The sequence below is a fragment of the Pecten maximus genome, chromosome 8, assembly GCF_902652985.1.
Source record: "Pecten maximus chromosome 8, xPecMax1.1, whole genome shotgun sequence".
NCBI classification, from domain to species: Eukaryota; Metazoa; Mollusca; class Bivalvia; order Pectinida; family Pectinidae; genus Pecten; species Pecten maximus.
The window spans coordinates 5,283,010-5,309,346 of NC_047022.1; the positions used below are offsets into that span (position 1 = coordinate 5,283,010).

Below are 26,337 nucleotides of genomic sequence, written 5' to 3' on the forward strand. Positions count from 1 at the left end.
AGGGAGAGACGGGGCTACCGTAGTACTGATGGGGGGGAGAGGGGTGGGACGGGGCTACCGTAGTACTGATGGAGGGGAGAGGGATGGGACGGGACTACCGTAGTACTGATGGAGGGGAGAGGGATGGGACGGGACTACCGTAGTACTGATGGAAGGGAGAGAGAGGGAGAGACGGGGCTATCGTAATACTGGTGGAGGAGAGACGGAGAGAGAGGGGCGGGGCTACCGTAGTACTGATGGAAGGGAGAGAGAGGGAGAGACGGGGCTATCGTAGTACTGGTGGAGGAGAGACGGAGAGAGAGGGGCGGGGCTACCGTAGTACTGGTGGAGGAGAGACGGAGAGGGAGGGACGAGGCTACTGTAGTAATGATGGAGAGAAGCAGTCGAGAAATAGGACTACCGTATTCATGAAGAAAGAGGAGGGAGATGTTTGAATTCGTCATAATCTTCGTCTTCTCCTGGTTAAAAAAGAAAAAAATATGTGATCATCAAACCGACCACAGGTAACTGGTAGTTGATATACTGAAATACATGAATGATTGAGATACACTGTCACACTTAAAAGGGAGAAGACCGGCAGTTATTCCACCGCCAGACTGTTGTTCGCCAAATTGAGCCAAATTTCCAATATCGCTTCTTCACTTCTTCGACCTAAGTGCGAAGGAGCGAAAAGACGATGGCGAAGGAACGAAAATACGATTGCGAAGGAGCGAAAAAGCGAAGGAACGAAAACACGATGGCGAAGTTTCGCTCCTTCGAGTGGCATCTCTGTTGTGATTTTATACATTTCCAAATTTATATGACATCGTGAATCGCCACACGGAATGTGGAATACATGTGTTTTCTGGCCTTTTCTATGGCCGGTTTAACAACAAGAATTTTTTTTCTTTTAAGTATGGGTCAATGTATGATTTTTTGTGAAGAGATCTAATTATTTCATTATTAAGGACGCGAAACTGATGTGTGTATTACACGAAAAATATATTACGTTTGTACTGTTTCACATAATATTAAATTACAATTCTGAATAACAATCAGTGCGTTGGAACACAGGGACATAAAATGTTACAGTCTACATGTATTTAGACCACGTAAACTGTAACAGATTCTCAAGTCCCTGTGATAACATACATGTAGTGTTGAAGATCGGTATATCCGACATTCCTTGTGGCTATTCACGATGTCATCAGATATGCAGAAATAGGTAAAATGCGACATATTGTGACATGAAATGGCGTTGGACCCATCTAACCAATGTAATAGAAACGCCCGAAATGTTCCGAACAAATGGTTTCCGAATGATTATTTGGCGGGAAATAGAGTTGGGCGGAAACGCGTCACCGATCACCTGATCCAATTGTCCATTCGGATGTATATTCATATACATTTAGGAAAACTGCAAAGAAATTCCGAACGTCCTAGCAACAACTTCATTCATGTTGAGAGTGCGGCAAATTTAACGCGGACAAGATGAAGTATTTTACTCCATATCACAGTAATTTTATCAGCGCTAACCAAAACAACATTAACTACATTCGATATTTGAAGCGTGTATGGAATGCTGACGTATTTTATGTAAGTATAATGTAATAAGCAATGAAATAGTCCATGTTGCTAGTTTCTAACCTTTCCTTCGTGTCTTAGCATTAAGGATCCGTAAAATTTTTAGCCTCATTGAGATTTTAAACTAGATTTTCCTAGGTCCTAGTCATCTTATGTACAATTTTGTTTACATTTACTAAATTACAGGGCACATATATCAATGGAAGATACGTTCCAGTATCCAAAGCAAACCACAAGCCAAGCCTGCTCACACACAACGTGGGCCTTCAAGATGTCTTCAACAATGGCAAAGGGAAAAGAGACAACATCAGCATGCAGCCAAAGGTCTCTCTCCGAGATCTCGTCAAAAATGTAAGTCGTCATGAACGGTCTCTTCCTCGATTATGTTCTGACCAATTCCTGTGTTAGCCTAATGTTCATTACCATGTATTTTCCCACGTTTCCAGATTCCAGTAACTGGTTTCCTTCGAAACACTGAAACACAGGCCACAGTTGGTACAAAAGATATTGCTACTCAAGTAAGTTACCATGTTTTGTTTCATCATTATTTTTTGCCACATTATTTAAACAAATATTTAAATAGATAAGAGGTTCTGTTTAAATATTAATACTGTTTAACTCTCCCGACTTCAGATCTCAGTACCAGGTGTGCTCCACAAGAAACATGAAACAACAAGCACTGAAACACAGGTCAAAGTTAGAACCCAAGAAATTGCCACTCAAGTAAGTTGTCATAATAAACAAATATTTGAATACATAAGTGTAATAATAACTTAATGTTTATGTTTATATTAACACTGGTTAACTCTCCCAACTTTTCAGATGTCGGTTCCAGGAGTCATCCACAAAAAAGCTGCTGCAGTAAGCACAGTTAGTACTCAAGATATTGGCACTCAAGTAAGTTGCAATGTTTTCATCCTAAGCTTTTTGAAAATAATGACATAAAAAAGAAACTGCAATAGTCAATATCTGACAATTAAAACAAATTCTCTCGTCCAGTTGTCGTTCAAATTGAGAAAAAAACACCTCAATTGAAGAGTTGATGGAGACATGTTTGTAATCTGGTCAATATCATTGCTGAGTAGCTTCAAATTTTATAATATTTTAGTGTTATGAACCAGTATGTTAAATTTATTTGAAATCAATACCCATCCCTAGTTAAGTCATACATTTAAAATTTTTATTCATTGATTGGTATGTGGTGAAGTTTTAATATTCAATGCTATTCCAGATGTCCATACCAGCATCAATCCTGAATGATGTTCATGAAGGTCGTCCAAATGAGCAGGTACATCTTTATCCACAACAATAGAAAATATGTAGATTTTATACACCTGTCTTTGATGGGAGTATTACATATGCATTTTGACTCATTTTGCAAATTGAAAAAGTTATTGCCCTTTATTTAATTCAGTATTTCAATTTTGTTCCAAAATTCCTCAGACAGATAGAAAATCAAACATTGACTTTGTAGACATTGAAGACATTGAAGCATTCAAACTTCATTAAAACTAAACTCGAGCTACAAGTTTTGTACTCTTGATATTAAATTAAAGTTTCAAACAAAGACAAAGGATATTTTTAACATTTCATGTAGACCTAATTTAATATCAAAACTTTTCCTAAATGAGTCAAATTGTCAATTAAAAATAACAACATTACAGGAAATTGAAGAAATTCTTGTTTATTTTTTACCAAAAGCTTAGACTCATCCTCTTGATGCATGTATTGTATTCACCAATCTTATTTTCTAAATTTGTATTTCTTTTCTGAAAGGTACCAAGATATCAGATGGATGCAATGAATCACACTCCGGCCTATGGTGAGTTGACTTAAATTCAAGAACTCTTACCTCCTGACATTAGGGGGTAGTGTTATGTCAGGAGGTAGTGTTATGTCAGGAGGTAGTGTTATGTCAGGAGGTAGTGATATGTCAGGAGGTAGTGATATGTCAGGAGGTAGTGATATGTCAGGAGATGGTGATATCACAGGAGGTAGTGTTCTATCAGGAGGTAGTGTAATGTCAGGAGGTAGTGATATGTCAGGAGGTAGTGTTATGTCAGGAGGTAGTGATATGTCAGGAGGTAGTGATATGTCAGGAGGTAGTGATATGTCAGGAGATGGTGATATCACAGGAGGTAGTGTTCTATCAGGAGGTAGTGTTATGTCAGGAGGTAGTGATATGTCAGGAGATGGTGATATCACAGGAGGTAGTGTTCTATCAGGAGGTAGTGATATGTCAGGAGGTAGTGATATGTCAGGAGGTAGTGTTATGTCAGGAGGTAGTGATATGTCAGGAGGTAGTGTTATGTCAGGAGGTAGTGATATGTCAGGAGGTAGTGTTATGTCAGGAGGTAGTGATATGTCAGGAGGTAGTGTTATGTCAGGAGGTAGTGATATGTCAGGAGGTAGTGATATGTCAGGAAGTAGTGTTATGTCAGGAGGTAGTGATATGTCAGGAGGTAGTGTTATGGCAGGAGGTAGTGTTATGTCAGGAGGTAATGTTATGTCAGGAGGTAGTGTTATGTCAGGAGGTAGTGATATGTCAGGAGGTAGTGATATGTCAGGAAGTAGTGTTATGTCAGGAGGTAGTGATATGTCAGGAGGTAGTGTTATGGCAGGAGGTAGTGATATGTCAGGAGGTAGTGTTATGTCAGGAGGTATTGTTATGTCAGGAGATGGTGATATCACAGGAGGTAGTGTTATGTCAGGAGGTAGTGATATGTCAGGAGGTAGTGATATGTCAGGAGGTAGTGTTATGTCAGGAGGTAGTGTTATGGCAGGAGTTAGTGTTATGTCAGGAGGTAGTGTTATGTCAGAAGGTAGTGTTATGTCAGGAGGTAGTGTTATGTCAGGAGGTAGTGTTATGTCAGGAGGTTGTGTTACGTCAGGAGGTAGTGTTATGTCAGGAGGTAGTGTTACGTCAGGAGGTAGTGTTATGTCAGGAGGTAGTGATATGTCAGGAGGTAGTGTTATGTCAGGAGGTAGTGTTATGTCAGGAGGTAGTGATATGTCAGGAGGTAGTGTTATGTCAGGAGGTTGTGTTACGTCAGGAGGTAGTGTTATGTCAGGAGGTAGTGTTAAGTAAGGAGGTAGTGTTATGTCAGGAGGTAGTGTTTTGTCAGGAGGTAGTGATATGTCAGGAGGTAGTGTTATGTCATGAGGTAGTGTTATGTCAGAAGGTAGTGTTATGTCAGGAGGTAGTGTTAAGTAAGGAGGTAGTGTTATGTCAGGAGGTTGTGTTATGTCAGGAGGTTGTGTTATGTCAGGAGGTAGTGTTATGTCAGGAGGTTGTGTTACGTCAGGAGGTAGTGTTAAGTAAGGAGGTAGTGTTATGTCAGGAGGTAGTGATATGTCAGGAGGTAGTGTTATGTCAGAAGGTAGTGTTATGTCAGGAGGTAGTGTTAAGTAAGGAGGTAGTGTTATGTCAGGAGGTAGTGATATGTCAGGAGGTAGTGTTATGTCAGGAGGTAGTGTTATGTCAGGAGGTAGTGTTAAGTAAGGAGGTAGTGTTATGTCAGGAGGTAGTGATATGTCAGGAGGTAGTGTTATGTCATGAGGTAGTGTTATGTCAGAAGGTAGTGTTATGTCAGGAGGTAGTGTTAAGTAAGGAGGTAGTGTTATGTCAGGAGGTAGTGTTATGTCAGGAGGTAGTGTTATGTCAGGAGGTAGTGTTATGTCAGGAGGTAGTGTTAAGTAAGGAGGTAGTGTTATGTCAGGAGGTAGTGTTATGTCAGGAGGTTGTGTTACGTCAGGAGGTAGTGTTATGTCAGGAGGTAGTGTTAAGTAAGGAGGTAGTGTTATGTCAGGAGGTAGTGTTATGTCAGGAGGTAGTGATATGTCAGGAGGTAGTGTTATGTCATGAGGTAGTGTTATGTCAGAAGGTAGTGTTATGTCAGGAGGTAGTGTTAAGTAAGGAGGTAGTGTTATGTCAGGAGGTAGTGTTATGTCAGGAGGTAGTGATATGTCAGGAGGTAGTGTTATGTCAGGAGGTAGTGATATGTCAGGAGGTAGTGTTAAGTAAGGAGGTAGTGTTATGTCAGGAGGTAGTGTTATGCTGTGGTTCTTACAACAGCTGTCTGTTTTTATATTTCTCTTCAAAGTCTTCAGCTTCAATGATCTACAAGTTTTGTGATTTTTCATTTCTGTCAAATATAATATATAAGATATTATAGAATCATACTTTTAATTAACTTTGCTGATTGTCTTTTTTAAAAATATTTTTGTTTTCTGTTTTTTTTTAAACTACAAAAAAATGATAAATGTAGCTCAATATAGTTAATTATGATCACATTTTGAAGTTCATATTTGCCTTCCCTGAGGTTTATATCATATAATTGGAGTTAAGAAAAAAAAAGAAAAAAAAACGGAAGAAAAACATTGTAACTTGATCATCTTCAAACCAGTTTTAATTGATACAAGTTAATCTTCAGTTTTTGTTGTTTTTCTGTTAATAGACTACACAGTACAGCGGAATGAGATCCTCCAAAGGCACGCCAATCTTCCCCTGTTGAATCATCAGGAGTTTCAATTCCTAAATCTGTTAGGGAAAGGAGCGAAAGGATCTGTTTATCTAGCTATGGCTAACAACACTGTCCCAACAGCAGTAAAGGTGTATCATTCAGAATATTCCACAAAGCTCCAACAAGACATTTTAAATGAATCAGGCATTTTGTCAATTCTGCAGGACACTGGTTTTGTGCCGCGGGTTTATGGATTACTTCCCGACCAATCCGACGTAAGAAAACATATGCTGGTACAGGAGTTTTATGGAAACGGCAGGACGCTTTGGTCAATTCTTAATGGGAGAGACCCAAATGTTGTTATTAACACTGAAATCAAAATCAATATTGCCTACCAGTTGGTGTTTGCACTCAAGGTAAGAAATTATTTCGGAAAAAAAATAATGCAAGCAGGAATGCTAAAATTTACTTTGTAAGATATGCAAAGTTTGCATAAAGAATATTTTGACTTAGTTGGCAAGTTTTCTCAAAGATGACAATGCGGTATTTGCTGGTGCAATTTAGGATAATGGGGTATGTCAAATGCATGTTTTCTGAAGGTACACATGATGGCTGTTTGTATCTGAAAATAATTTCTGAAGGGTTTAACAACAACATGATGATGATGATGATGATGAAAAAGGAATTTGTACATACTTCTGATTTCCTTTTAGCATTTTAACATTTTATTTACAGGCCATCCATGACAAAGACGTCCTGCTGAATGATATCAAATCTAACAACGTCCTTGTCGACACCAGCACGCCTGACTTCAGAATAAGGTATCTTAAATATTTCAATTGATCCTTAAATGTTTAAGTTTAGTATTTGATAATTAATCCCTGTAACTGATTCAATGAATCTTATATTTGTTGGGAGACAATTTTGATATTAACTGGTGTCTTTCATATAACTTAGATCAGTTAATGCAAATCTTGTAAATAGAAATAACTGAAAAAACATCTTTATATCTTTATAAGTATGTATTTCCATATTGACGACTTTTAAGATTACTAACAATCTTTAGCATCTGACCATATAACTATTAAGAGTATTAAATGCAAATGCTTGACAAATCAGCCAAATATGAAGTACAAACTTACACAATGAGTGAGTTAGTAGCAGGTATATATGAAAAATTCTTTTCCTTTCAGATACATAGATTTTGATCTGGCCACATTCCAAGGCAGCTATCAATATTCGATCCAGGCAGGAAATGCCTTTGCAGCCATTTTTGGAGGGCAAACATTTTCCTGGCTTGCCCCAGAAGTGAGAATGGGTGGTCAGACCACACCTCAGTCAGACATATACAGTGTGGGATATTTGATATCCGAGTTGCAGTGCCCAGAACTGCAGGAAATTGTTTTTTTATGTACACAGGAAAAACCATACCATAGACCTGACCTCAGCGTAATTTTAAATATGGCAGAATTCATAATGAGCGTAAACTAGACATGAACTGTATGGAAGTGAGTTGGATTTTTGCATTTGCCTTCATTTTGGAGGTGGTCTGTGATATTTTGATATTTTAAACCAATAAGCTTTATGCATTTTCAGCACACTTTTAAGTGCTTTTAGCTTTCATTTTGAAGGTGGATATTGATATTTTAAACCAATAAGCTTTATGCATTTTCAGCATACTTTTCTGTGCATTTTAACCTTCATTTTGGAGGTGGATTGTGATATTTTAATATTTTAAAACCAATAAGCTTTATTCATTTTCAACACACCTTTTCTGTGCTTTTTGCCTTCATTGGAGGTACTCTGTGATATTTGTGATATTTTAAACCAATAAGCTTAATACATGTTCAGCACACTTTTCTGTGCTTTTAGCCTTCATTTTGGAGGTGGTATATGATATTTTCAGATTTCAAAACAATAAGTGTTATGCATTTTCAGCACACTTTTCTGTGCTTTTAACCTTCATTTAGGAGGTGGTCTGTGATATTTTGATATTTCAAACTAATCAGCTTTGTGCATTTTCAGCACAATTTTGTACTCTGTACCTCCATCAATAGTTTTGTATGTTAAATGTCCTCCATTGTTTAAGACAATCTCTTGTGTTGTAATTACACTAAGCTTTGAACATTTTCAGCAATATCTTTGAGTGCTACAGTCAAATTAATCCTACCTAAAATGTGTCTCATTGACATATTGAATTCTGTACACAGCTTTAAAAGTCTGCCACTTGTATTAATTTTGTAACCTTCAATAAGCATTTAAGTTAATGTGTGCATGTATCAGGTATAAATCTAACATAACTCAAAATCTACAAATACATGTATATTGTTGTTAAAATTTTTATTAGAATCAAATCTCAAATGCACAAACATAAAACTGTCTGAAGATATTTTTTCAACCAATACAGTATATTTCATCATTTTCAGCACACTTGTGTGCTTCAAGCTTTTTAACCTTCATTTTGGAGATAACTTGTGATATTTCAATATTTTGAACTAATTTGCTGATGCATTTTCAGCACAATTTCTGTGCATTTTAACCTTCATTTTGAAGGTGGTCTGTGATATTTTGATATTTTAAACCAATAAGCTTATGCATTTTCAGCACACTAATCTGTGCTTTTTAACCTTCATTTTGGAGGTGGATTGTGATATTTTGATATTTTAAACCAATAAGCTTATGCATTTTCAGCACACTAATCTGTGCTTTTTAACCTTCATTTTGAAGGTGGTCTGTGATATTTTGATATTTTAAACCAATAAGCTTATGCATTTTCAGCACACTAATCTGTGCTTTTTAACCTTCATTTTGGAGGTAGTCTGTGATATTTGTGATATTTCAAAACAATAAGCTTTATGCATTTTCAGCACACTTTTTTGTGCTTTTAGCCTTCATTTTTGAGGTGGTATGTGATATTTTGATATTTCAAAACAATAAGCTTCAGGCATTTTCAGCACACTTTTCTGTGCTTTTAGCCTTCATTTAGGAGTTGGCCTGTGGTATTTGTGATATTGTAAAAAGCTTTATGCATTTTCAGCACACTTGTCTGTGCATTTAGCCTTCATTTAGGAGTTGGTGTGTGATATTTTGATATTTCAAGACAATAAGCTTTATGCATTTTCAGCACACTTTTCTTTGCTTTTAACCTTCATTTTGGAGTTGGTCTGTGATATTTTAAACCAATAAGGTTTGAATTCTGTACACAACTTTAAAAGTCTGCCACTTGTATTAATTTTGTAACCTTCAATAAGCATTTAAGTTAATGTCTACATGTATCAGGTATAAATTTAACATAAACCAAAATCTACAAATACATGTATATTGTTGTTAAACTTTTAATTAGAATCAAATCTCAAATGCACAAACATAAAACTGTCTGTAGATGTTTATTTAATGTCATCCTGAATATTTTTTTGAAATAATTTTTAAAATATTTTGGAGTTAGGGTGGGAACAAAACATGGTTTACAGAACAGGATACGAACCTCTGGCACACTGTGAAAAGTTGTAAGTTCGTAAGTCACTGGCGTGGATGGAATATGCCCGTAAACTTGGCCTGCTGTAAGTCAGACATTGTCAATATTAAAATCAACAATAATTAGTAAATGCTTAATGATGATATTTTCATGTATTCAGGATGAACATAATAATAAGATTTTTAAAAGGTTTGAAATTGCCAGGCTGGTTTTCATTTTTGCTACTCATATAATTTAAATACAAATTTTGTTATTTAGTTGATAACAAATAAAAATAAGTATGCTCTAATGAAAGAAATGGCTTTTGTAAATGATAATTTACAAATTAATCATTTATCTTAGCTATTTTGAATTTCTTGAATTAGATTACTCAAAATTTGATTTACACACTTTAGATTTTTTATAAATTAATGTACCGAAAAACTCTTTTATTTTAGATAGATATTTGATTGAAATATACATTTAATATTCTAATAGACAATACTGTACTTTTGAAAATGGGAATGGAGGTGGGAGACAGGACGTGATTTACAGAACAGGATGCGAACCTCTGGCACACCGTGAAAAGTTGTAAGTTCGTAAGTCACTGGCGTGGATGGAATATGCCCGTAAACTTGGCCTGCTGTAAATCAGACACTGTCAATATTAAAATCAGTAATAATTGGTCTGTACATAATTTTAGGTTCCAGGTTTTGAGTTTTTTTTTTTGATCTCTCTCATACACAAATACATGGTCACCAAGCCACAAAATCTTAAATATGCTGTATTTTTGAAGTTTGACAACATATATCCATTTTTGAATTTTACAAAATCTCAGAAATTTTTTATCATTTATACCAGATACATTTTTTTTCTAATTACAATGTATTTCATTCTAATGCAATTTTTACCAATATCTCTAGCAATTTACAAATATCTAGTCTAATAAGATTTTGAATATATGACAATACATTTGTTACAGATATACATTTTAAATATCTAGTTTGGTAAAACTTTATTATGGCAGCAGTGATCTGTTATTTTGTTTTAATTTGTTAAATGTTGAAAATAAATATGAAATAAGTCAAGAAGTTGTTTAAGTTTTCTTTAATCCTGGTGGTGATATACAGTTTACAAGTGATCTATGCTAGAATTATTTCCCTTAAGGGTGTATGCTACCTTACACAATAGACCTATGATTTGTTCAATGAGAAATCCACGGATGAGCTTCACCCAACATTAAAATGAGATTTGTGAGCTGTGAAAAAAAAACAACTTTTGTTGACATTATTTAACTGTTTAAATTCTACAAAACCATACAATGAATAAATATTGTATAGACACATCCTGATCAGTGTTAAAGGAACTCTTCTGGAACACACACAAAAATCTTAATAATGAAGACTTAGAACTGCATCACAAAGTCACCAATGTCACAAAGACTCTTTCATATGACAAAGCCAATGTCACTAACACTCTTTCATATGACAAAGACATCAGTGTCAAAGAGACTCTTGCAGATGACAAAGACATCAGTGTCACAGGAACTCTTCCATCAGACTAAGACAAATCAATATCACAGAGACTTTTTCATATAGCAAAGACGAATCAATGTTACAGAGACTCTTTCGTCTGAGAAAGACACAGCAGTGTCACAGACACCAGTTCATATAACAAAGTTAAATCGATGTCACACAATCTTGTTGATATGACAAAGATACATTAATGTCATATAGCATAGACCCATCATTGTCACAGTCATGTCAATAAATTTTCTAGTCATTCATTTGAGCATACTATTTGCCTAATATCAGGTCTCGGAGTCTTCGCTATCAACAAATCATCGCCACCCTCTTTCATTTATAACACGTGTTTGAAATTCCCAGAGGAGTTCCAGATTTCATCTGGCACCATCACCAACCACACGTGATTTCATGTATCCCGAGCCGAGCCCGAGCTTTGCATGGCTATTTTCGATTTTCTCTTGAACAACTTGATAGATTAAAGTAATTTTTTCTACAACTATTCTTGTTGCTGTTTTGTAGCTATCCAAATTTTCCAAAAAGTATTTTCATATTAAAAATCGAAGATTTTTACTTTTCACGGTTTGTCCGCATAAACAGAAACATGTATTGTTTGAAGTTCAAATGATGTGAAATTTATATCAAATTTTAGCTTAAAGTTATTTTTTTCTATCAGATAAACGTTGTTATTGTATAAGTTTGATGGCATATAAGAGCACATGGGTATTCAAAAGACGGTAACAGCTGACATTTACTGTACAGTGCACTGGGGAACCCCCACCTGGGGAAATCCCGCCTTTTTACACCTCAAATCCTATATGTCATTCTATATGCAGTAGGAGTGTATATTTTCAATTTTATTTTCCAAATCTCAAGACCCTACTGTTTATTTTCTTATACAGAAAGTACCCGTTTCATATGTTATTTACTCAGGAACAACAGCTACAAACCTACGAAACACATTTTCCTCATGGACTTGGTTCAGGAGAAACACCAGCTAATTGGCTGATTTAGTTGTGCGAGTCCTTCTATGGCCATGCCATATTTACACTATTGTGACATCATTAAGCCAGCATTTGAGAATTTTCCGTTTATTTTTGCATAAATGTGATTTATATGATAAATAGAATCTTATACTCGTGTCAATGTTATTATTAAATGAGTTTGATAATTTGATGTGTCAAGCTTAATTCCATCTTACTTTGACATTCATATTAGGTCCTCTCTATTTACAAGCATTTCATCTTAAACACTATCCTAAAGAATAGAATAAAAACAAGAATTGTTTTGCTTTCATCCTTTTAATGAATATACACTTACAGCGTTACACAAGAAACATTAACAAAAACAAATATTACTGTTAGTTTACATTTTTAGATAAACTTGTTCAAAAACAATCAAATTAAAAACCTTTTCAGGGTAATACAACTTCCTATCATAATTATAATTAATACCAAGTTTTAAAGAGATGGGTAGAAAAATGTAGGAGATAACAAAAATTAACAGACAGATGAACTACACCATAACACATTATTCATCAAATTTGACAAGTCATAATAAAAAATGAAAGCAGAGGCTTTTCCAAACAAATTGATAGCAATAATAAACTACAAATGTCTGCAGTCTATACATGGCTTCACAGAAGCAGCATTTAAATTCCTCCTTGATGACTGTCTTTGTCGGAATCCTCCAGCACTGGACCCATCTCTTGTGTCCTTTAAGTATCCGACAATCTGGCATGTCACACTTAGAGTCCGATTTTGTTGCTCCAGCATTGAGTAAAAATGCCTTAACGTATTTTTGATATCTTTGGCAAAGCACCTGTCTCGTGACTGCTATGGGAACATGCATGGCAATGCATTCCGCATTCATCAGGGTGAACACACGGCATGCGTTGCTGTCAGTCTGTTTGCCGCTTCTGATCTCGGGGAAGTTCCACACAACAAACTGTTCTGTAACATCTGGAAGACTGTCCCGGTTGGCCAGGAATTCTGCCCACATCCTTGTCCAACTATGACCAACCTCCCCATGCATAGAGTCTAGAACGTAAACAGTTCTTTGCTTTTTTTCGTCTGCAACCAGCAACACTCAGTGATTCCTATTGATACATATCGGCATGAATACATGGGCGTATTTGGAGAATTGAACCTGAAAATAAACAAATGGAATTGTAAAATTTCTGCTTAGTATAGGCCGTGGGTAATGTAAGTCGACAAACAATGCAATATGTGCCAAGTTGCATTCCAAATTTTGTCAGTATGTATTTAATTAGTCTTAAATTTCTCGCTATCAAAACATCATTGTTTAAAGATTAAAGCCTATTTGACCCATGTGACATTGAATATAAGTCAAGGTCATTCATTTAAACAAATGTGGTAGCCCTTCATCCCAGCATGCTACATGCCTAATATCAAGTCCCTGGGCCTATTGGTTATTGAGAAGAAGACATTTGAAGAGTTTAGCCTATATCTTACTCCCGTGACCTTGAAAAAAAGTCAAGGTCATCCATTTGAACATTTATCCATGGAAGCTACATGCAAAATATCAGTACCCTCACCCTTCTGGTTATCAAGAAGAAGTCGTTTGAATTAAAAGTTTACGGACAGCGCACGGCTGATGGCAGACCAAAAACTGTCGGGTAACATAGGTAGTTAAAATTAATTTTGACTCATTAAGAACAGTTTCCTTACATTAATACATGCAGCCTTTACAAGGATAAATCTTCTCAACCTTAAAAAATGAGGTGGAACTAAAAAGTTAATTTCTCCTGCTAAATAATAACAATTAAGCAGGCTATGTACACATTTAAATATACACAACATAAGACCTCATATGATAACAGTGGGTTAATAATAGATGAAAACTGATCATATGCATGTTCATACCACTTGTTATACCCTCGTGACGAAAGTCGGGGAGGGGATATAGCGTTCCGTTCGTACGTAAGTACGTACGTATGTACGTATGTTCACTTTTTGTCAGCGCTCTTGCGACTTCATTTTTGAACGGATTCTGACCAACTTCATATATGGGTCCAGCATGGGAATACCTCGAACGAGTTCGTGTTTCAGGGTGCTAAGGTTAAGGTTAAGGTCACCGTTACTATTTATAGAAAATCTTTGTCAGCACTCTTGCAACTTCATTTCTGAACGGATCCTGACCAAACTTCATATATGGGTCCAGCATGGGAATACCTCGAACGAGTTCGTGTTTCAGGGTGCCAAGGTCAAGGTCACCGTTACTATTTATAGAAAATCTTTGTCAGCGCTCTTGCGACTTCATTTTTGAACGGATCCTGACCAAAATTCATATGGGTCCAGCATGGGAATACCTTGAACGAGTTCGTGTTTCAGGGTGCCAAGGTCAAGGTTAAGGTCACCGTTACTATTTATAGAAAATCTTTGTCAGCACTCTTGCGACTTCATTTCTGAACGGATCCTGACCAAACTTCATATATGGGTCCAGCATGGGAATACCTCGAACGAGTTCATGTTTTAGGGCGCCAGGGTCAAGGCCAATGTCACCGTTACTATTTATAGAAAATCTTTGTCAGCGCTGTAATGCGACTTCATTTTTGAATGGATCCTGACCAAACTTCATATATGGGTCAAGCATGGCAATACCAAATGAAGTTGCTAGTGTGATGCGTAACCAGATACTGTTGAATGCATAACAATATATACCATATTTATCTGACAATGAGCCCATGCCTGATAATAAGCCCATCCATGTCAATTGCAATTCAGTGCAAATGACAACTGATGTTATTTCAATGTCCTGCAATAACCCCACCCCCCATTTTGCGTCAGAGTTCATGTGTTAGCACACGAGGGGATTTATATCATTTGCGATGCCTTGTTTTAATTTATCTTAATTCAACCATAACAAGTGCTAATGGTAATGGGGTTCCATTACACCAGTCCCCCAAACGTCCCAGTAGTTGTACCATTGTGTTCGACATCCCTCAAAACCCCTATATACCAATTTTCATTAAAATCGAACAATATATGAATTTCCACCGATCATAGCCCAATTTGTTATAATGTGAAAATGAGGCTATGAGAGTCACCAGTGTCCAATACCCAATTTCATTAAAATCGGACAATATTTATATTTTGACCAATCAGAGGCCGTGGTTGCTATCTTTGATTTCTGATCTACCATGCATATATCCATTTATGTGAGGAAAGAATGAAATTTAATAGGGAGATCATTATGGAAAGATTAACCTTGTCCGTTATTTACCTTCTTAAACATCCAGTGATCCATGGCCAGGTGACCTTGATCCCATTGAACGGCTGTGTACGAGGGAAGGACATAAATGTGTCTGTTTGATTCTGATGTGTTCTGCTCCATCTTTTTCAGTGCCAAGAAGGAGCTGATGACCTGAAACAGCAATAAAACATAACCTGTTAATATCTCATCTTAGATTTGTGGTATCTTACAGATCCATTGTTGAGATAAATAGAACACAGCAGTGACCGTCCAGTATTTGTTGTGATGATTAGAACACAGAGTGACCATCTAGTATATGTTGTGATAATTAGAACACAGAGTGACCATCTAGTATATGTTGTGATAATTAGAACACAGAGTGACCATTTAGTATATGTTGTGATGATTAGAACACAGAGTGACCATCTAGTATATGTTGTGATAATTAGAACACAGAGTGACCATCTAGTATATGTTGTGATAATTAGAACACAGAGTGACCATCTAGTATATGTTGTGATAATTAGAACACAAGAGTGACCATTTAGTATATGTTGTGATAAATAGAACACAGACCTGACCATCTAGTATATGTTGTGATAATTAGAACACAGAGTGACCATCTAGTATATGTTGTGATAATTAGAACACAGAGTGACCATTTAGTATATGTTGTGATAATTAGAACAGAGTGACCATCTAGTATATGTTGTGATAATTAGAACACAGAGTGACCATCTAGTATATGTTGTGATAATTAGAACAGAGTGACCATCTAGTATATGTTGTGATAATTAGAACAGAGTGACCATCTAGTATATGTTGTGATAATTAGAACACAGAGTGACCATCTAGTATATGTTGTGATAATTAGAACACAGAGTGACCATTTAGTATATGTTGTGATAAATAGAACACAGACCTGACCATCTAGTATATGTTGTGATAATTAGAACACAGAGTGACCATTTAGTATATGTTGTGATAAATAGAACGCAGACCTGACCATTTAGTATATGTTGTGATAATTAAAACACAGAGTGACCATCTAGTATATGTTGTGATAATTAGAACACGGAGTGACCATCTAGTATATGTTGTGATAATTAGAACACAGACCTGCATCACCATTTAGTATATTTGACCGTCTTTTATCAACATACATTAAACATAATACCATAGTAAATAGCAATCTTGGAAGGAAAAATTTGCACCTCTCAATTTAATTCAATGCTGTCAAGCTGAATAATTTTTTATTTTTTGAAGATTTCTTTTTTCACATATTAAAACAATAGACATGGATGACAAAGATAAAAAAAAATACAACAAAAAAAAACATACACAGTCACACACACTCTTACACATACATGTTGTGATGATGATCATCATCATCATATCATCATCGTCATCATGCAATCAACATCATCATCTTGCATCATCATCATCATGTATCATATAAGTAAACATGCATTATCATCATATGTTATCACCATCATGCATCATTATCAGCATATATCATCATCATCATGAATCATATACATCATCACGCATCATCATATATCATCATCATCATCATCATATATCATCATCATCATCATCATGCATCATATACATCATCATCATCACGCATCATCATATATCATCACGCATCATCATATATCATCATCATCACGCCTCATCATTATCAGTATATATCATCATCATGCATCATATATCATCATCATTACGCATCATCATCATTATAGTCAAACACACATCGTCATCATAATCTTAATCATCATCATGCAACGTCATGCATCATTATTAAGCTGAATAATTAAGAACTGATTCACCTTGTCGTTGATCCATTTCCCCTCCTCTATAGTTGCCATGTCCACTGCCTCTAGAGTCTCGCCGCCAACTGTAAGTCTTTGTGTTGGGTAGAGTTGTGGAAGCTCGTGAATATGAACATCCTCCAGATGGCTTGGTACCTCCTTGAGGGTTTGCGCAACGGTCATCAGTGGCTGAAACTGATGACTGGCCTTCACACATACTGCAGACGTAAGCATATAACCACCGATGTTTTTACTGATAAGTCCAAATCCAAATGTCTCAGATGGGGTAAAAAATGTGTGGCAGATCATTCTAACTCTGCCTCTGATACATTGTTAACCTCCTTCAAGAAACTCTGTTGTGGGCAGTGTTGATATTGAAATTCTAAAGTGTTCAGAGTTATTTCTGATAAATTCAGTTCACTTATCAATTTTAAAAGTTCATTCAAACTGCAATCTGCACTGACATCTTTAATGTATTGTCCAACAGTGTCTTGCATACAAGAAACTGTATTCTCATCAGTAGTCTTGTCAAAGGTGTCCTACGGGCACAAAACTGTTTTCTCATCAGTAGTTTTGTCAAAGTTGTCCTGCGCACACAAAACTGTATTCTCATGAGTGGTCCGATCTTTGAACAGTTTCTGGTCGTCTTTGTTCTTTTTCCTCTTTAGAGTACATCCTGAATCATTCTATAGAGTGGCACTCTTGTCATCTATATTCACCACTTTATACGGCCCATAGTAATTGGGATCTAAATTTCCCTTCTTCTTTGTAGCAGCCTTCCTTGCATTATGAATCAGCACCATATTTCCAACACAAATGTCCTCATATTTCCTCCGTTTTGCTGTCTTTTTCTTATGCTTTTCATGGGCCTTTTATCAATGTTTGTCTTAACTGACTGGGAAGGCTTCTTTCCTCTGCTCAACATACTGACGTTTGCCTCTTACGTTGATGCGGAGGATACCTCATGATCAGCCTGCAGTTAAAAAAGAAAACTATTATAAATGGAACTAGAAATTGTTGGTTAACAATTTGACGGGCTTTTCACTACTTAGCATAAATGACCTAAAGGCTTGGTATTTCCAAACATAAAAAAACTATTTTAGAACACTTGATAGCCTGATAGGTCATCCACATTCTAGTATTGAATTAATCTGGCATCTGAGATATAACGTTTCAACAAAGGAGTTGGACGAGGGGAGATAACTCGTACAGCTGTATCAAGTTCCTAGGCCTCTTGCAATGATTGCGCAATCAAAAAAAAATTCAAAATGGCGTACAACTTGAACCGGACGTGCTAAATAAAAACTGAAGGTACCAAAATCATCAGAATGACATACTGCATCGATCTATGTAATAATATTAAAAAAATGTCGAAAAGTTTAAAATTTTGTGACCTTTGACCCCATAGCTAACTTTTTTTATTTGACCTCTGACCTGAAAACTTATGGTGAGTAAAAGTTACCTGACCTCAGTAAAATGAATGCTTTTTGAGTTTTGGCAATTTTAAACTTTTCAATGACGTCATGGCGGCCATGTTGGATTTCAAACCGACCCCAAGATAACAAGACTTGGTCAGTACCATATCTCATAGTCATTTTGTCAAAGTTTGTGTCTGGTGGAATTTGAGAAGAAAATTAAAATGCGAGTTGTAGGCATACATAAGATATAGAGAGAAATATTCAAAATGGTGTCTCGCGTTAACGACAAATGTTACCAAAGAACTAAGGACATCAAAATCATCAGAATGACATACTGCATCATACTTTGAAAGATTTTTTGAAAAAGATTGAAAAATGAAGATTTTCTAAAAATAGACATATTTGACACCATAGCGAACTTTTTTTATTTGACCTCTGACCTGAAAACTTTTAGTAGCAAAAAGTTAGCTCCAGGAATTATCTACAAATAACATAATTACATGACCTGTGTAGAAGAATATTTTTTTTAGTTATGGCCATTTTAAACTTTTCAATACATGACGTCATGGTGGCATTATTGGATTTCGGACTGACCACATGATAACAAGACTTGGTCAGTACTACTGTAAATCACTTATATTTCGCGAGTACTTAATTTCGCGAACTAACCTATTTTGACTTATTCGTGAATACATAATTTCGCGAATTCTGATCTCATATAATGACTTTAAATTTGCGAATGACGTTACAGATCGGCGATTTTTCCATGTTGGTAGCCATTTTGTTTACGAGAGTCGTGTGATTCGATCATGTGATATCGGTGTCTGGACATACTGAATTGTATTTACCGTACCTGTATACATGCTAAATGGCTTACAAAGGCGGTGTCAGATATTGAACAAAACCCACGACTCATTAAGAATGCCTGGAAGATGACGGGACTACAATAGGTGTGAGTTAACGTACATTGTAATTAACGTACGTGTGTATACAGTGATACTGGTGAACAGTTCTCGGGACAGTCTATTGCGAATGATTTATACTCTAGGCGATTATTTGCTCTGAATGTTTGAATTAAATAAATAATTTGTTTGATTTCAACTTTGTTATGGTAAATATTTTTTCGAGAATCAAGCGATGTGAAGTGCTATATATACATGTAACCTTACATAACTTAATTACAACAGCGTTGGTAATAAAGTACGACGTATTCCGGGTGACCATCCGGAATCCTCGGGACCATACCTATTTTACTTAAATTAACTACATGTAAAACGTCGTCTAGAAGTTAATTAAGTCCGAGTTCAACCACAATATCAGTGTTCAGTGGTTTTTTTTGTGTGTGAAATTTTGGTATTTTGTGATATAAAAACACACTCTGATATATAAGTATATAATCTATCACTCTATCATTACTTTAACGGCGATGTTTGCTCACCAACTAAAGATTACGGTAGATTCAAAATGGACGCCACTTAGTATTCCTGTCATTCTTATACAAATATTCGCGAGGGATTTGAATTCGCGTTTGACTCTCCTCGCGAATTAACGCGAAAATAAATCCCTCGCGAAATACAAGTGATTTACAGTATCTCCTTGTTATCTTGTCAAAGTTTGTCCTGAGTCGCACTGGTGGAATTTGAGAAGAAGTTTAAAATGTAAAACGATTTTTAATATAGAATATATAGGGAAATTTTCAAAATGGCGTACTACATTAACCGGATGTGCTATTAAGACACCGAAGGTATCAATATCATCGGAATGACATACTCTATTGATCTGTAGAAGAAGTTTTCAAAAATACAGTAAAACTCACTTGTGTCGAACACGGTTGAATCGAATACATCGGATAAGTCGAACGTTTCATTCGGTCCCGATTTTTTCTCTTCTCTATCTTAGTAAATTAAGGACGGATGATTCGAACACTGTTGAATCAAATACTGCGGTTGTGTCGAATATATTTTGTGGTCCCTCCCTTCTAAACTATACCAAAATTTCCATTTTTGTGTCGAACATCGAGTCGTCATGCTGTCTCAGGTAAAATTTGCTGACCTCGCCTGATTGACTGAGTGTGACCGATCAACCGTAACGGTGTTACCAAAGCCTATTGTTAGTCTCCGGCTGTCGGTCGCATATCATACCATTGTTTATACAGGTGCACAGGTGAAGTTAACAGTTCAGGTATACATAACTAAGAATAAAATGTGCACGTTCTAGTCTACAAACCATTATGTATTCTGTTTACTGTTTTGATACACATGGCCGCCGAAAAATAGGAAAAAGTAAACGATAAATTACATATCTTTCATCGAAAAATGCACAGAAAAAATACTTGTCTGTCATTGATTTATTTATATATGCCTAAATTCTTAATACGACGATGCAATAGTAAAAATGATATGCGGGATGTTTTTACTCTGTTCAAAAGATCGTGGCAATGCATATCATGCAGCCGATAAACACTGACCGCGGCCTTCACCTTTGATGCAAAATCAGCACACGTACGGTCGATCAAATTTTCCTGAACTGTTTATTGTTTCATATTGTTAAATTGTAGAACAATATGAACGGATTTCAATATAATTAATAATGTTAGTACAATATATACATTTATATTCTTTGATGTATGTATCGTTTTCATGGAATATTATGCTGTCATTGTACGACTCCCGTGTGTAAATCGCGTGTCTATGTCAAAGATAATTTTACGCATGAACTGTTTTGATCTGTAACTGTGCACAATATTGTTTATTAGATAAGCGAATAATTGTTATCATTTACAATCAATTAATTTCTTTGTTATTATTTATTGCTTTTTTTCGACTATGTTATCAAGCACTTGTTCTGCATACAATCGATGATAGTCGGGTATTTTGTCTCCGTACACACACGAACACGGATAAGTCGAACCATCGGATAAGTCGAATATTTTGCTTGGTCCCGTCAACTTCGTCTTATCCGAGTTTTACTGTAGTAAAAAATGAAAAATTTCTAAAAATAGCATAACTTTGACCTCCAGCGAGCTTTTTCGTTTGACCTCTAACCTCAAAGCCGTTACTATGTAAAAGTTGGCCCCAGATAAATCCTACATGAATATACCTTTGAATATTTTTAACCTCATACCGTTTTTGAGTTGTGGCCATTTAAGCAAAATAAGCTTTGACGTCATGGCGGCCATTTTGGATTTTTCGACCTACTTAATTTTTATTTCCTGCACCCCTTCAAATCATTCTATAATAAAGGCTGAAAAAGAAATCTGAATAACTTTAACCAGTTTGGCGTTACAGTTTCTACAAAATGAAATGCAGAAGAAGAAGAATAAGAAGAAGAAGAAACAGAACAAAAACAATAGGTCTTTTCACCACAAAGTGAAAAGCCCTAATTACATCACATGTAAGAGCATTCTCGGTAATTTTTTATTTTTTTTTTGCAAAGTACATAATTAGACAGACTCCCTTTTGTCATTTCATTCAATATAAATAAGCTGGAACACTGGCCCACTTTCTCCTGTTTGGTAACTAATGGAATACATTGAGTTTACTTATTGCCATTCTAAACAGAGCACTTACAATTTGTCTTGAATTGAAACTCTGGCATATTTTGGAAACATTTAAAACATGTATACATTCATAAAGAACTTTACTTCAACTGATTTGGACACATTTCACAAAAATATTACTATGGACACATATTATGAGCAAATTATTATTTGCTCAAGTGCCCATAGTAACAACCTTCTCATGAATAACATTTCCCTATAATGGATTATTGAACATGTGTCAACATGTACATACCATCAAGCTGTTATCCAATGCTGATAATGTTAATTAAGTTAGAATGAATTCCAATAGCAATCCAACAAATCATAATCAAAAATTTGACTTCTCTATAAAACTATATGAAAATGTGAGGCCCCAGGATCATGAAATTCACAATTTTGGTAAAGCACTTCAAGACCCTTCCATATATAAAGAGTATTTGATTCCATCATATCTGAGAGTAGAGAAGATTTTTGAAGTTTTAGTCAATTTGACCCTTTTTGGCTCCGCTCCTCAGGCCCCTGGTGGTTGGGGACCATATAATTCACAATTTTGGTTGACATTTATATAGCCATAGAAGCTTCCTGCCAAATTTCATTGAATTTGGTTCAGCGGTTTTGGAGAAGAAGTCGAAAATTTAAATTGTTTACAGATGCACAACGACAAATGGCGATTAGATAGGTCATTTTAGACTTTGTCTCAGGTGACCTAAAAACTTGGAAATTGACCCAATCCAAACGCAGAAGAGACTGGCAGACTTGCACAAGTAATGCAGTTATTGTTACTTTTTTAAAAATTTATTTGTACATCCCTGATTTATAGTTTTACCATTCTGTTTGAGCTTCACTTTGGAAAAATAACATTTTCACAAAGAGAATATGATATTAAGATAAAACTTTTGTATTTTGTGTATCAAATATAAAAAGAAAAAAAAGAAACAAGAGGCCCTTGGGCCTTAACGGTCACCTGAGGTATGATATATTTTAGTATATTTGACCCCTGTGACCCCTGAATGAAGGTCAAGGTCATCCATTTGAACAAACTTGGTAGCCCTTCATCATAGCATGCTACAGACCTAATATTGGGTATCTAGGCCTCTTTTTAGCATATTTGACCCCTTTGACCTTGAATGAAAGTCAAGGTCCAATTGAACAAACTTTGTAGCCCTTCATCCCAGCATGCTACACATCCAATATCAGGTCTCTAGGGCTGTTGGTTATTGAGAGGTTCAAAATGTAAATTGTTTACGACGGACAACGGATGACGGACACCGGACAAAAGGCGATCGCAATAAAAAAAACACATCTGAAACTATACATTATAAAAGCATAGTACATATATGCTTTTAATGCAGAACATTTTTGCTAGGTAATCTTCTCAATAAAGCAACTAAAAAGATAAACAGCAATAAATCACACCTACATGAACATGATGACATCATGGCTAGATTGGAAAGACATAAAATGGTCACTTAACTGTGATTAGCTTTTCAATGATTCTTACAGCATACCAAGTACCATATTCCATCAAAATCTATTTATATTCAGTAAACCATAAGTACAAATGGGCAATAAATTCATAAATTTCTATTGAATTAATGTCATTTTCAAACTCATCTAGAATTGTTGATTAATTGACAGAAGAATTGATATACCAAATGCAATGAAGGTCATACTATGAAACCTTTCATATCAAATTCAAAAGGTCTGATAAAAAAAATACAAATAGCAATAACTTTAAGTACAAATTGAATAAGTCTTATTCTTGTATTTGTCTTATAAGGTTTCATCAAATTTGGTTGATATTTTTCAAAGTTATGTTCACAAGGTTAAATAATTTCTATTTTCCAAATCTTCAAGGTCTTTCTGATTATAAGGCCGCAAACAAATTTTCATTAATTTTGTTTTTTAATATTAAACTCTAATTAGTTATCTTCTTCACAGAAATAAATGATGATATAATGACAAAGGGCAATAACTCTGCAAATTACCAACAAACAATTAGCATTTGTGAACTTATGCAGCATGTTGTTGATATAAAGCTGCACAGAAATTTTCATCAATTTTGGTTAACATTTACTCAAGTTATCATCTTCACAGAAACAAATAGTAATTTAATGGCATAGGGCAATAATTCTGTAAATTATTGTTCAATAATTAGCATTTGTGAACTTGTCTGGGATCTTTTAAGTGAAAGACTGCGGACAAAGTTTCATTAATTACGGCTATCATATATTCAAGTTATCTTGTTTACAAAGTCTAACAATAATATTATTACAAAGAACAATAACTCTGTAAGTTAAGGTTGATCGAATAATTCTGATTTTTGAACCCATCTGAGATGTTGTTAATATAAGGCTCCATACAGACTTTCATATGTATACCTTACTTAATATTTACTCAAGTAATCCTGTTCACGAGGTCTAATATTATTACAAAGGGTAATAACTCTGGAAGTTACAGTCAAATAATTCTCAATTCTGAACTTGTCTACGATCTTTTTGATATAAGGCTGTATATAAAGTTTTATAAAACTTGGTTGATATTTCCCCAAGTTATCGTGTTCAAAAGGTCCGATGATAATATTATTAAAAAGGGCAATAACTCTGTAAGTTACTGTCTGAATAATTCTGATTTTCAAACTCGTTTGAGATCTTACTGATATAAGACAGCAAACTAAGTTCAATCAATCTCGGTTAACATTTACTCAAGTTATTGCATTCATAAGGAAAATTAACAGACACAACACCATGACCTATTTGGTTTGTTTTTGGTTTGTTTTTCTTTAACGTCCTAACAGCCAGGGTCATTTAAGGACGTGCCAGGTTTTGGAGGTGGAGGAAAGCCAGAGTACCCGGAGAAAAACCACCGGTCTACGGTCAGTACCTTGCAACTGCCCCACGTAGGTTTCGAACTCGCAACCCAGAGGTGGAGGGCTAGTGTTAAAGTGTCGGGACGCCATGACCACTCGGCCACCGCGGCCCCTACACCATGACCTACAGCAATAGTCTAATTATTCTGCCAAACTACATGTGAAGTTTGAGAAACATCAATCCATTCATTTTCAAGTAGTAAAGATAACAAACTTCAATTTTCAATATCCAAGTTGGCCACATGTCAGCCATTTTTTTTCAGATCAAACATCTAAAATTAATTGGCACAACAAAACAAAACAAATTAAAAGTCATTTTCCTGTTCTTTTTTCTTGCAAAAATGTCCATCACAATATCAATAGTATCAATAGAGATTTCCCTGTGGATGTGGAGCAGCTGCATTGCCAGAGATGACAGTCGATCTTGGCTCTTGTCGACCTCAGATATGTCTTTATTTGCCTCAAAGCGCTGAAAGATCGCTCTGCCGTGGCAGTTGACATTGGGATTTTTAGCGGAATTAGCAATATATTAGTGTATATAGGTCTCTGGGCCAAGGTACGATATTTTTTTTACAAATTAAGCATGCGATTGTAATACAATAAGGTACTCGTCTATAATGTAATATTTTGATTAAAAACATCGTAATCATGTCCACAAGTACCTGTGGTCTTGTCCATCTTTTGATACCTCCCATCGCTTCTTACATCGTAGAACTTCATCCCATTGGGCCAGGACATGAGCTATCAGCAGACTGGTTTAACTTTTTAGGCGCTGGTCCTTCTTCCTTGGTTTTGAAGAATGTATCGATCCTGGCAACATTTTTGAAGCCTTCTTCATTTTGAATAGATACACTTTTCAACATTATACAACCGGAAACATGGGGGTTGACAGTAATAGACAAATATGATAGCTATTCCGGAATGCACTAGACCGTTGGGGGTCATTTCTTGTATACCAAGCCGAGCCCGAGCTTTTGCCCTGAGCCCGAGCTTTGGATATTTTCAAAGCTGTACGAATTTGTTACAGTCTACTTACTGTTTTAGACCACGTAGACTGTAACAGATTCTCAAGAATTTCCTTGTGACTATTCACGATGTCATAAGATATGCAGAAATATGTAAAATGTCCCTCTGTCGTCATTGTTGCCTGGAGTTGGCTGACTCATAACCAATGTAATAGAAACGCCCGATATGTTCCGAACAGATGGTTTCCGAATGATTATTTGGCGGGAAATAGAGTTGGGCGGAAACGCGTCACCGATCACCTGATCCAATTGTCCATTCGGATGTATATTCATATACATTTAGGAAATCTGCAAAGAAATTCCGAACGTCCTAGCAACAACTTCATTCATGTTGAGAGTGCGGCAAATTTAACGCGGACAAGATGAAGTATTTTACTCCATATCACAGTAATTTTATCAGCGCTAACCAAACAACATTAACTACATTAGATATTTGAAGCGTGTATGATGTG

At 35.8% G+C, this 26,337-nt stretch overlaps 2 protein-coding genes across 2 annotated transcripts; one reads left to right on the plus strand and one right to left on the minus strand.

The window, feature by feature from the left end:
* Positions 1-1,407: 1,407 nt before the first annotated feature.
* On the plus strand, positions 1,408-8,172 carry LOC117332920. Its single transcript, XM_033891989.1, has 11 exons — positions 1,408-1,575; positions 1,750-1,914; positions 2,010-2,081; positions 2,197-2,286; positions 2,386-2,460; positions 2,795-2,851; positions 3,340-3,385; positions 6,021-6,442; positions 6,762-6,847; positions 7,220-7,334; positions 8,161-8,172. The coding sequence occupies exons 1-11, from the start codon at positions 1,471-1,473 to the stop codon at positions 8,170-8,172; spliced, it is 1,245 nt and encodes a 414-aa protein (XP_033747880.1). The 5' UTR covers positions 1,408-1,470.
* Positions 8,173-13,073: 4,901 nt separating this feature from the next.
* LOC117333127 lies at positions 13,074-18,001 on the minus strand. The gene is made up of 3 exons (XM_033892263.1): positions 17,051-18,001; positions 15,249-15,389; positions 13,074-13,151 (listed from the first exon to the last, which is right to left on the minus strand). The coding sequence occupies exons 1-3, from the start codon at positions 17,339-17,341 to the stop codon at positions 13,092-13,094; spliced, it is 492 nt and encodes a 163-aa protein (XP_033748154.1). The 5' UTR covers positions 17,342-18,001; the 3' UTR covers positions 13,074-13,091.
* Between the last annotated feature and the right edge of the window lie 8,336 nt (positions 18,002-26,337).